General features: G+C 50.3%; 1 protein-coding gene across 4 annotated transcripts in view; it reads right to left on the bottom strand.

Annotated features, from left to right (window-relative positions):
- ENAH (ENAH actin regulator) overlaps window positions 1–13,271 on the bottom strand; it is a 274,229-nt gene that overhangs the window by 124,799 nt on the left and 136,159 nt on the right. Inside the window, exon 6 of one of the 4 annotated variants that reach the window (XM_033936563.1) lies at window positions 8,346–9,152. The exons of the other annotated variants lie outside the window; for them this stretch is intronic. Coding sequence (XP_033792454.1) covers window positions 8,346–9,152 — 807 coding nt within the window. The remainder of the gene's footprint in view (window positions 1–8,345; window positions 9,153–13,271) is intronic. 4 annotated transcript variants of the gene reach the window in all.

Here is a 13,271-nt window from a genome sequence, read left to right as displayed (position 1 = left end):
AGGAGAAATACCCGAAGGAAAATGTCCCCACAGCTCGCCAGCTAAGCCAGCCGAGCCACAGCCGCTGTTCTTCAAATCTCCCCGGCCCTAGAAAAATACTAGAACCCGCAGCAAAACACAAAAAACTGCCCGCGCAACAGCCCGAACAACAACAACAGACAGGGTGGGGACCTCTACTGGTCTGGAGAAGCTAAAAGAAAGTAAATTAGCAGGTAAGAACCTAATTTCTCCTTCTTTAGCACTCTCCAGACCAGTAGAGGTTAACTTTTCGAATGGGACGTACCAAAGCAGTTCCTCTCACGGGCGGGACCCCCGAAGGGCCAATACCAGTACACGCTCCCCGAACACCGCGTCCCGACGCGCCTGCACATCAACCCGATAATGACGAACAAAGGAATGCAAGGAGGACCAAACCGCAGCCTTACCAATATCCACTGGAGGCCCGAGCGACGACTCAGCCCAAGAAGCCGCCTGACCCCGAGTGGAATGAGCCTTGAGAAACTCCGGAACAGGCTGCTGTTTCAGAAGATAAGCGGAAGCAATCGTCTCCTTGATCCAGCGCGCAATAGTAGCCTTAGAAGCGCCAGCTCCCCGACGAGGACCCGCCAGGAGGACAAAAAGATGATCGGACTTCCGGAATTCCTGGGTCCGCTGCACATAAGAGCGAAGGACCCGACCGACATCCAACTTGCGCAGCTGCCGTTGCTCAGAAGAGCCCTCCCGACCACCCAAGACCGGGAGAACCACTGATTGATTGACATGAAAAGGAGAAACAACCTTCGGCAGAAAGGAAGGAACAGGCCGCAAGACGACCCGCTCCCTAGAAAACTCCAAGAAGGGAGCCCTACAAGAGAAAGCCTGCAGCTCAGAAACACGCCTAGCAGCAGTAATGGCCACCAAAAAGACCGCCTTCAAAGTAAGGTCCTTCAAAGAACAGTCGTCCAAGGGCTCGAAAGGCGAGCGCACCAAAAACAGAGAGAACCAGAGTAAGATCCCAAGAGGGAACCGAGGGCCGTAGGGGAGGCCTAAGCAACTTGGCCGCCCGCAAAAACCGAATCACATCAGGAAGAGCCGACAAACGCTGACCTGACACCAACCCTCGAAAAGCCGACAGGGCCGCAAGATGAACCCGGAGAGAAGACCAAGCCAGGCCTCTATCCAGGCCATCCTGCAAGAACTCTAGAATGTTAGGCAGGGAAGCGCGAAAAGAGGTCACTCCCCGCGCCCGACACCATTCCTCAAAGAGACGCCAAACCCGCACATAAGCCCGAGAGGTAGAAAGCCTCCGGGACCCCAACAGTGTAGAGATCACCTTGTCTGAATATCCCTTCTTGCTAAGGCGACCCCTTTCAAGAGCCACGCCGTAAGACAGAAGGGAGACGGGTCGAACATGGGAATGGGACCCTGCGTCAGAAGGTCGTCCGAGAGAGGCAGAGGAAGAGGAACCGCCACCAGGTGCCTCACCAGATCCGCATACCACGGACGTCGAGGCCAATCCGGAGGCACCAGCACCACCCGACCCGGATGGTGAACAATACGAAGAAGCACTCTGCCCACCAGCGGCCAAGGAGGGAACACATACAACAGCCCCTCCGTTGGCCACGGCTGGACCAGAGCATCCAGATCCTCGGCCAGACCGTCCCTGCGACGACTGAAGAAGCGGGGCACTTTGGCGTTGCCACCGTGGCCACCAGGTCCATCAGGGGCTGCCCCCAAGCCTGCACTATCAACTGAAACGCCCCGGCGCCAAGACACCACTCTCCTGGATCTAGGAAGTGACGACTGAGGAAGTCTGCCTGAACATTTTCTACCCCGGCTATATGAGAGGCCGAGAGGTCCAGCAGATGGGACTCCGCCCAAACCATGAGCAGAGCCGCCTCCTGCGCCACCGGAGTGCTCCTGGTGCCCCCCTGACGATTGACATAAGCCACCGCCGTGGCATTGTCCGACAGCACTCTGACCGACTTGCCCAGCAAAAGGGAGTGGAAAGCTAACAGCGCCAGACGGACCGCTCTGGTCTCCAACACGTTGATCGACCAGGCGGCCTCCTCCGCGGACCAGGTGCCCTGAGCTGAGTGACCCAAACACTGAGCCCCCCAACCCAGGAGACTCGCATCCGTCAGGAGCACCGTCCACTGCGGGAGATCCAGACCCACCCCCTGAACCAGGTGAGGGGTCCGGAGCCACCAGCGCAGGCTGCCGCGCGCCAACCCCCGCAGGGGCACCGGAACATCCAAATCTTGCCTCTGGGGAGACCACCTCCGGAGCAGAGCATACTGAAGAGGACGCATGTGGGCCCGCGCCCACCTCACCACGTCCAGGGACGCCGCCATCGACCCCAAGACCTGGAGGAAATCTCGCGCCCGAGGACACCGGGACGCCAAAAGCAGGCGAATCTGCGATTGCAAATTGCTCACCCGGGCCTCTGGAAGGAATACCTTCCCCAAGGAGGTGTCGAACAGAACCCCAAAGTACTCCAGGCGCTGAGCCGGGACCAACCGACCCTTGGAAAGGTTGACCACCCAGCCCAGCGACCGGAGAAACTCCACCACCCGAGCCGTAACCCGGGAGCTCTCCTGCAACGACTTTGCCCGAATCAACCAGTCGTCTAGGTAGGGGTGAACCAGGATGCCCTCCGACCGCAAGGCTGCCGCGACGACCACCATCACCTTGGTGAACGTCCGGGGAGCCGTGGCCAGACCAAAGGGAAGCGCACAGAACTGATAGAGCCGCCCCAAGATCGCAAAGCGCAGGAAGCGCTGATGAGAGTCCCGAATGGGAACATGCAAGTAGGCCTCCGTCAGATCGAGAGAAGTGAGGAACTCCCCCGGCTGAACCGCCAGAATGACCGACCGCAGAGTTTCCATGCGGAAAGAAGGAATCTTGAGAGCCCTGTTGACCCCTTTCAAATCCAGGATGGGCCGAAAGGTCCCCTCCTTCTTGGCACCACAAAGTAAATGGAGTACCTGCCGGTGCCCCACTCCGGAGGGGGCACCGGCACCACTGCCTTGAGATCCAGCAAGCGCTGCAGGGTCTGGCGAAAAGCTTGCGTCTTCCCTGGAGACTGACATGGAGAAGCGAGGAAAAGGTCCGGCAGAGAGCGGGCGAACTCCAGAGCATAACCGTCCTGCACCACCTCCAGGACCCACTGATCGGACGTGATCTCGGCCCACTTTGGGAAAAATTCGCGCAGCCGGGCCCCCACCGGAACCAAAGGGGGCGCCGGCAAGGAGTCATTGCGCAGGACGGGAAGCGGGGGAGCCGGCGGAGGGATTCCCTGCCCCCCGAAAGGGCTGCATGCGCTGAAAGAACCGACCCCTGGAAAATCTCGGAGCCGGGAAAGAAGCAGCCCCACGCCCAGGGCGATACTTGCGAAACTCCCGCAAACGCCCCCGGGCAGCGCCACCCCGAGACGCAGGATGGGCACGGTCCTCAGGCAGACGGGGAACCTTAGAGTCCGTCAGAGTCTGAATCAACTTATCCAATTCCTCCCCAAACAAAAAAGACCCTCGAAAGGGAAATTTAGTAAGTTTAGCTTTGGACGCAGCATCCGCCGCCCAAGCGCACAGCCACAAAATTCGCCGCGTGGCCACTCCAAAGGCCATAGACTTAGCCGAGATCCGCACTAAGTCATAAAGAGCATCAGAGAGGAACGAGGCCGCCATCTCAATCTTTGCCACCTCCTGATCCACCAGAGACCAGTCATCAGACTCCCGATCCAGGACGCGCTCAGCCCACCGAAAAACGGCGCGAGCGACCAGCCCCCCACAAATAGCCGCCTGGACCCCAAAAGCCGAGACCTGAAAATTGAGCTTAAGGATATTCTCCAATTTGCGCTCCTCAGAGTCCCGCAAGGCAGACCCGCCCTCAACAGGGACGATATGCCGCTTAGAAATCGCCGAGACCACCGCGTCTACGACTGGCGATACTAAAGTAGCCCGATCCCCCTCAGGGATGGGATACAAACGAGCCATGCTACGCGCCAGACGAAACACAAAATCCCGAAAATCCTGACGCACAGGAAAAGAGCGGGAAACAGGACAGACCCCCTGAAGCAGAGGGGCCCCCATACGCTGGGTCTCCGGCGGCGCAACTTCAAAAATGCAGCACCAAGGAGACCTGCTACATCAGGTCTAAAAGCTCATCCCTCAGAATAAAAAGCGCACCACGGACGCATCTGCTCTGGAAGACGGGAAACCCGCCGCCCCGCTGCCAGCGGGCGTCCCCTCTAGAGGATCCTGGAAGCCCGCCAAAGCAGCCAGGTCCTCAACCATGCCAACCCGCTCCTCCGACCACCATTCCGCAATCCAAGCCCCCCCGCGGGCGCTTGGATGAGGGAGGAGGAAGAGGGGACGCCAAACGAAAAGAGGGAGGCAAAGCCATAGGGGGCGCGGAGGGAAACCACCCCCGAAACCCCCCAGGTGCACGTGGGACCCCCAATTGTCTGCACAAAGAAAGAAAATAAATTGGGGATAAAAAACCCCTGGGGGTCCCCAGGGACTCCCTGCCCCAGCAGGGGTCCCAACTGAAACCTGCCCCTGTGTTTGCAATACAGGGGGAAGGTCACCTGAGGTTGCAGTCAAAATGGAGGGGCCAGACAGAGAAAATGGCGAAGTTCCCGCCAAAAAAGCTCCCTCCATGGCCTGTAGCGGCTGAGAAGGCTGAACAGTCCCAGCCGCTAAAACAGGCAAGTCGGCATCAGCTGTCAAAAAATCAGCTGAGAGGGAATCTTTCGGCGAATCCCTCCGTGGGCGGTTGCAGAAGACCGGGCTTCCCCACTGCTCCAAGCCGACTCGCGAGGCACCATCGGCGGGGAGCTCTGGGCGCCTGCAGCCGCTGCCGACGGAGCTCCACCACCTCACCGACCCAAACCGCCGAGTTCAGGCCGGCCGCGAGTGCCTCGCGGCTGGACCTAATTGTGTCCCCCTCCCCCGGAGAAGGGCACAATTGCTCCATACGCGACCTAGCTAGAAAAAAGTGCCGGTTAGATGAAAAAATACAGAAAAATACAGTTTTCTTAAAGGGAAACAACCCTCCAGACCAGCACTACCTCAGGATTTTTTTTTTTTTTTTACAGAACAGACTCCACAGGCTCTCGAAGCAATATGCCTTGCTTGATTTAGGGGGCAAGGCTTACTGCTGAGGCTCCTCTAAAAAAATGTGGGGAGGTGGAGGAAGTGGGGGGAGGGACCCCGCTTGAGACCCGCCGGGTTTGACACCCCCGAGGTCGGACGAACCCCCAAACAGGGCCCGCCCAAGCTCCGTCCGGCTAAAAACAGGGACAACAAACCCCTTAAACAAATTCCAACAGCCCTACCAAGGGAGATGGGTACAGATCACTCAACACCTGCTGGAGACTGAAAGAAGACTGAGGGAAATAGAGAAAAGGGGATAGGATATACTGTCCCACAGTTTTGTTTTCAGTCTCCACCTGCTGGTCATGATTAGATATATACCCATTCGTAAAGTTAACCTCTACTGGTCTGGAGAGTGCTAAAGAATAACAGTTTATATACCGCAATACCTTTAAGTTCTATGCGGTACAAGTTGAGTTGATGTACAAGTTGAGTTAACTTAAGGGATGTGGGAACAATGGGGAGAAAGGGCAAGAAAGGGTAAGGAGGGAAGTGGGTCAGCTGTCTAGGTATTTCAGGAATAAGTGGGTTTTGAGGCGTTTCCTGAATACCTCATAAGTGGTGGGCAATAGGAGTTGTTCTAGGTCTTTACCCCATAGAGCAGCCTGATGTGAGAGAAGATGCTCATGGTGTTTTTTTAGTTTGCATCCTCTAACCGGGGGAGAAACGAATATAAGCATCATTTAAATACAGATAGCAGATAATTGGAGGAGTAGCTTAGTGGTTGGTGCAGTAGCCTCAGAACCTGGGAACTAGGTCTCCTTGTGACTCTAGGCAAGTTATTTAACTCTCCATTACCCCAGGTACAAAATAAGTACCTGTATATAATTTGTAAACCACTTCAAAGAAACCACAAAAAGGTGGAAGAGATAATGGTTACTGCGGATGGGCAGACTAGATGGGCCATTTAGCCTTTATCTGTCATCAGGTTTCTATTTATCAAGTCCTATCCCCTTTCCATCTTGAAATCCTGAACTTTTTGATTAGGTATTTGTTCAGGATCCTTAGGTCTAGGATGGGAAAAAATCCACCCCCATGGGCACAAGAAGTACTTGGAATAGAATCCCTTCCGTTCTTCCCCTGGTGGGATGTGTTTGACCACATGGAACTTTAGAACGGAGGAGTATTCTTCTGCAAGCATTTAAGAGAGGCCTCCTCCTCCTGCCTAAACAAATTGCCAAGTGGGAGGGGGGGATTCCTCCCCTCCAAGGGGTAGATCTCCCCTTTCTCAGGGAAAAACGGCTCTCCAGAAGAGAGCATTCTCTGTTCTTCTCTACCCTGGGACAGACATCTAGTAGGTCTGCAACTGGAATGGGAATTTGAACATCTTTTTACATCCCAGTAAACCCACTGGGTCTTTGACACTCAGCACAGTGGAGGGGGAATGTCTTCCTGCCCCCGTTCCCAATGCCAGGGAGGAGGCCTATTTTAGCTGACTATGAACTTAGAAAGAGGCCAAGGATTTCTGAAAACAGTCTGCAATTTCTTACGCCATATACTGCCTCAGAAGGAAAGGACAATTTAGGGCCTTTTGTCTAGCTTACACATACACAAGTCTGGTGGCTAATGCCTGGGCCCGTGACACTCCCTAATTGTGCCGATTGCTGGTGCTTCGCAGGGTGGCTGCCTGCTGATTACCAGCACATCGGGGCCAGCGGCGCACAAGCACGCTGCTGCGTGGGCATGCGCCACTTCTGAATGGCTGCCGAGAACTGAGCTTGTGCGCCGCTGGCCCCGACGTGCCGGTAATCAGCAGGCAGTTGCCCTGTGAAGCACCAGCGACCGGCACAATTAGGGAGTGTTGCGGGCCCAGGCGTTAGTGCGCTTGTGCGCCGCGGGCCCCAACAAACAGCAGGCAGCCATCCACCGACCTCCAAAATTTAAAGGTACCTCTGGGGGGGGGGGGCTGGGATGGAATTTAAAGGTGCTGGGGGGTACGTAAAAGTGATGATTGATTGATTTGAGGGGCTGGGGTGCAATTTAAAAGTGTCAGGTATATATTAAATATACAATTTGGTTCAGAATGGGTTTTTTCCTTGTTTTCCTTCTCTAAATCTGGGGTCTTATGGTAAGGTGCGTCTTATGGAGCAAAAAATACGGTACTTTGTTGTAAATATTTTTAAATGTGCCATATGGGGATGTGTAGAAGAGACTGCGGAGAGAGAGAATATTGATAAATTCCAAGACTGCATCAATCTTTATACTGGTGATGAAATTACTGAAAGTCAATGTACTCTTCAGAAACCCAAGTGGTCTGCAAGCCTAACTCAATACAGTTTGGTGAAACAGAAAGACTGCTGTGACCACCACTAAAGTTTTAAAAAGATATTTCAGCACTTCCAGTCCGGTATGTGGGCTAATGACTAGATGTACTAAGCATTTCTTTCCTGACAGAAAATAAGCAGCATATCTGGTCTTAAGAACTACAAAATATGACCTTGAGAAAAATAAGAAAATGAGGCAACTAAGTCAAAAATGCAAAGCAATGCTCCTATGAGGACAACGTAAATTGGATCATCATGAGGGTTCCTTCAGATGTTCAGATTCTTCTGGAAAGCACTTTAGATGTTTCATGTGCATATAATGCAAACCACATGACCCATGTGTGCCTCTGTTGAAGCTGTTTTTCTTTAAATTAGAGAAACATTGACATATTACATTTACTATTAATTTATTTTTGAACTGCACAAACTGGTTTACCATCAACTTCGTGCATAGGAAAATGTCCAATTTCAATGTTAGTGTTACACCATGATTTAAATATGTCAACATGAATCCTAAGAATCAATGGATGGACTTCTCGTGGGCCAAAAAAATCTTACACATATATAGATACTGCATGCCATCAGAAATAATTCAGTTTATATACAGCTAGTAAGAATGTGGTTCGTTTTGTATTCTAAGATCAATAATCTATTTGATAGGTAAGCTACCTATTTAATATTAAAGATAATGAATACATTTAAACTGAAAAGCATTAGAGACCAACAGCTCTCAACCTTTTATAATTGAAGTTCCAAACAAGCATTACATCCCGTATAATAACTTAGTATGACACTTGCAAAATGTTTGCAAATGTACAGTATTTTTCCGCAGTTTCAATTTTAAAGCAACTTCCAAGACTATCTTCAAGCAACAAATCAAATTGTCAGTGTTTATTGAGTGCATGCCCTGATTAGTTCATTAGTAGCAGTAACAGAAAGGCCTTACCCTGCTGGCTTGGAGTTTCAGTCGGCTGAGAGGCTGCCTGCAAGATTGGCTCAGAAGCTGAGGAATCTCCCAGCACATAGTTTAGAGAGTTCTCAACAGAAGCAGGGGAAGCTGCAGAGGGAGACGGGAGAAGGCTGGGCTGGGATGAGGGAGTTGAGGGAAGAGAAGCATTTGGGGAAATGGATGTGCACTGAGATGCAGAGAGTTGGAAAGGTGGAAATGGTGGTAATGGAGGAGGTGGTGGGGCAGAGGTAGCAGATGAAGGAACTGAATAAGTTATATTATCTGGAAATCCATTAGGTGCAGCAGAAGATAGGGCTATTTGAGATAACTGACTGGAGGCAGAAACTGGAAGAAGAGGTCTTGGGCCTGTAGCTTTACCTGGAGGGCTGCTAATCATTACAGGAGGAGATGGAGGAAGGGGTGCAAAGCTTGGCGCTGACCAAGTGATGGGCTTTGTAGGTGGAGGTGGAGGAGCAGGTGGAGGGGTAATGTTTACTGGTGAAGAAGGTCGAGATGATTTGTTTACAGCACGAGGTACTGTCGCATAATGGGGAAGTACAGGGTGGAAGGCAGAACCTAAAGATGTAGCAAAACGTGATGCTGAGTGTCTAAGTGGAGGTGTTGGAGGGGTTGAATTAATAGGCGCAGAGGTCACTGTGGCATAACTAAGAGTAGAATCTGTACAACGGGAAGATACTGGAGTTGAAATGACTTTAGCATAAGATGGAGGTGGTGCTGAAGGAACTTGACAGCTGGAGTAATCCGGAAGTGAAGTGCTATACAATGAGTTGTTGAAAGATGGAGCTAGACAGAAGATGGAAAAAAGCAACAGAAGCAGGACAAAAAAGGAGAGAGAAAAAAAGGGATCTAATAAAGCAACAAAATCAGCATTCAAACAGAATGTATAAATAAAGATTATAGTTAGTACCAAAGGATTAGGAACAAATGAAAACAGTTAGGAAATTCTGTACAGATAGAAATAGATACGCTATCAAAACTGTTCTTGGATATGACCAATCATGCATTTTATAAATTTACATACTAAAAATCACATGTTCTGAGAACGTGTTTCTGGAAACTTACCAAATGACAGATCAGATTTTCTATTCATCCATGAGCACTAGCCATGACTATGCATGCATCATAACCTTCAGTGTGAGAAGATCCTTCCAAAGTTTGCTCCCTCACCTTCCAAAAAGCACAGTTACTTACCGTAACAGGCGTCATCCAGGAACAGCAGGCAGATATTCTCACTTATGGGTGACGTCATCCACGGAGCCCTGATGAAGATAGCTGCAAAAGAGCTTTTGCTTTAAGAACTTTAGAAAGTTTGTGAATGACCGCACCGCGCATTAGCGATCGCCTTCCCGCCCAATGTAGGCGCGCATCTCCTCAGTTCAGATAGCCAGCTAAGAAGACAACCAGGGGAGGTGGGTGGGTTGTGAGAATATCTACCTGCGGTCCCTGGATAACTATGCTTTATCCCAAGACAAGCAGGCAGCATATTCTCACATATGGGTGACCTCCAAGCTAACCAGAATGGGATGGTGGGAGTGTTGGCTTTTTTTTAGTCTTAGTTTATTTTATTTGCATTTTAAAGACACAAACAACATCAAGCATGACAAGAAGAAATCATTCTAAGGAATAAAGGAGAGGTAAATACAATACACTCTCCCTCCATATTCGCGGGGGTTAGGGGCAGAGCCGGCCCGCAAATATGGAAAATTTGCAAATAACTTTTAGGCCGACTGACCCACCCCTGCCTTCCTTCTGCGTCCCAGACATTACCTGGTGGTCTAGCGGTGACGCAGGGCAGGAGCGATCGTCCTAACTCCTGCCCTGTGCAGAGCCGTCATCGAAAATGGCTGCTGTGAGTTCCCGTTGTAGTCTTGTGAGACCACGGGAACTCACAGTGGCCATTCTCGATGACGGCTCTGCATGGGGCAGAAGTGTAGGAAGATCGCTCCTGCCTCACGTCGCCACTAGACCACCAGGTAAGGTCGACTCACTAGGGGGGTCCCGGCACCAAAAACCACAAATAGTCAAAACCACGGGTGCCGAAACCGCGAAAAAGGAGGGAGGAGTGTATAGACAACGGTTGAACAAAGGAAAGTTATAGGCCCATTACATGTTCAAGTCCCAGAGTGTAACAAAGTGAGAAACTCTTTCAATGTTGACCATTTACACGAGAAGACATACATAAAATCTGATTTTTTTGCAACGTAAAATTCATATCTATAAGTTAAACAGAGAAAGTTCCACTATTTGTTGTAAGATAGTTGCTTTAAGTCCTTCCAGGAAGAGCATACGACTTTTAAGGCAACTGCCAATAAAGTATCAAGCAATTTACAGTCATCATCAGAAAGAAGATCAGAGAAGCATACACTTTTCAAAACTATAATTTATAAGATAGAGGGATAGAGACTTGGCATATTTTACCAACAGTACTTATGAGAAAAGGGGTAATCAAAGAGCATGTGCCATAGCAAGCCAGAGGCAAGGGAGCAGGACCAACAGGAAGAAGGTACTGTCCTATCAGTGTATGAGGATTTTATAGGCATCCAGAAGGCTCTATGAAGCATAAAAAATAGGGACTGACAGTGGAAGCTGACCTAGAAGATTTAAACATATTACGGCATAAGAGACGCCAAGAGTCATCAGAAATTTCCTCACCAATGTCCAAGGACCACCAGATTTGGATAAAGTACACCTTTGAAATACTTGTAGAGGCTAGAAACTACATGACCAGCGGACATAAGTTTGACTTGGAATTGGTAAATTTCTGGTAGTGATTGCAAAGTGGAGATAGAAATGGCACTGCGGCGAATTGTCGACCTCAATTGAACCCAGGCAAAAAATTGAAATGAGGGAAGGGAATATTCAGATTGCACCTGTGAGAAGGCTTTCTATTGCTTCGTGGAAGGGTGAATTAAAGCACTCAGATCCCAAACATCAGCTGCACACAGGTCTGCCAAAATATGCCATATATAATCGAATATAAACCGGGATTTTTGGGCCCAAAACTATATTCGAGCCAATGCCCACTCCCAGAATTATTTCTGGTTGCCACCGCCAGGCTCTGCACCCTGCCCTAGCCTCATCTGCCGATCCCCAGTGGAGGTGCAGCGGGCAGGAGCGAACTTTCCAAGTTCCTGCCCCGCTGCTAACTGGCTGCCGCGAGATCGTTTCTTCGACCGCTGAGCAGCAGGAGCGCGATTTGGCGCTGCTGCTGGGTGCTGGCTCCCGAGCATTGAAAATCGCTCTGAGTTCCAACAGATTTATGTGATGTCAATGATCTGTGGCGGACCAATGTCCTCGAGTACAGAGACCATTTAGGTGAGCTCCCCTTGCGTAGGTCGAGGAATCTGTCTTGAGAACCCTCTGGTGAGGAGGCGTTTGGAACTGCCAAACCTCTGGAAAGATTGAAAGAGAGCATCCACTATTGAAGAGATTGCCGAAAATGTTATTGTAATGTAATGGGAGAGCAGGTCAAGAGCCTGCGACCATTGAGAAGCCAGAGTCTACTGAGGAATCCTTAGGTGAAGTCTGGCAAAAGGAGTCACGTGAACTGTAGAGGCCATGTGACCTAGAAGAACCATCATGTGTCTCGCTGAGAGTGAGGGAAGGATGGACACTTGGTGGCAAAGTTATATTAGAGCATCCTGACACTGCTGGGGAAGGAATGCTCTGAGTCGCACAGTATTTAGAAGAGCTCCAATAAACAGTAGAATCTGAGAAGGCTGCAGTTGAGATTTGGGAAAATTGATTTCGAATCCCAAATTTTAAAAGAATAGTATAGTTTGTTGGGTCACTACTGTAACCACTTGAGACGCAGGGTCTTTGATGAGCCAATCGTCCAGATATGGAAAAACCCAGAATCCATGATTTTGCAAGGCTGCTGCCACTACTACCAAGCATGTCATGAAAACTGTGGGAGAGAACGCAAGGCCAAAAGGTAGAACCTTGTATTGGTAATGCTGATTTCCCACCCGAAATCTGAGAAACTTGTGAGAGGCTGAGTGAATGGGAATGTGAGTGTAAGCCTCCTTGAGATCCAGAGAGCATAACCAACCGTTGTGATTCAGAAGCGGATACAAGGACGGTAGAAACATAGAAACAGACGGCAGATAAGGGCCAAGGTCCATCAAGTCTGCCCACCGCAATAACCCTCCCCTACCTTTCCCTGTGAAGAGATCCCACATGACGATCCCATTTTGTCTTAAAATCAGGCACGCTGCTGGCCTCAATTACCTGTAGCGGAAGATTATTCCAGCAATCAACCACCCTTTCGGTGAAGAAGTATTTCCTGGTATCACTGTGTAGTTTCCTGCCCCTGATTTTCCACGGATACCCTCTTGTTGCCGTGGGGCCCTTGAAAAAGAAGATATCCTCTTCCACCTTAATACGGCCCATGAGATATTTGAACGTCTCGATCATGTCCCCCCTTTCTCTGCGTTCCTCAAGTGAGTACAGCTGCAATTTATTCAGCCATTCCTCATACGGGAGATCCTTTGGTCCCGAGACCATCCGGGTGGCCATTCGCTGAACCGACTCAAGTCTCAGCAAATCTTTGCGGTAATGCGGCCTCCAGAATTGTACACAGTATTCCAGATGGGGTCTCACCATGGATCTATACAAAGGCATAATGACTTCAGGCTTACGGCTGACGAAACTCCTACGTATACAACCTATGATTTGTCTTGTCTTAGATGAAGCTTTCTCCACTTGCTTGGCAGTCTTCATGTCCTCACTGATGATCACCCCTAAGTCATGTTCTGCTATAGTCCTCGCTAGGATCTCACCATTAAGGGTTTAAGTCCTGCATGGATTTTGGCTGCCAAGGTGCATGACTTTACATTTTTCGGTATTGAAACATAATTGCCAGGACCTGGACCAGCGCTCCAGTAGGAGTAGGTCGTGCAC

Source organism: Geotrypetes seraphini, chromosome 3 (assembly GCF_902459505.1).
Source record: "Geotrypetes seraphini chromosome 3, aGeoSer1.1, whole genome shotgun sequence".
Taxonomy (NCBI): Eukaryota; Metazoa; Chordata; class Amphibia; order Gymnophiona; family Dermophiidae; genus Geotrypetes; species Geotrypetes seraphini.
The sequence above is the reverse complement of the archived record's forward strand: the minus strand, read 5'-3'. Positions and strand labels throughout refer to the sequence as shown.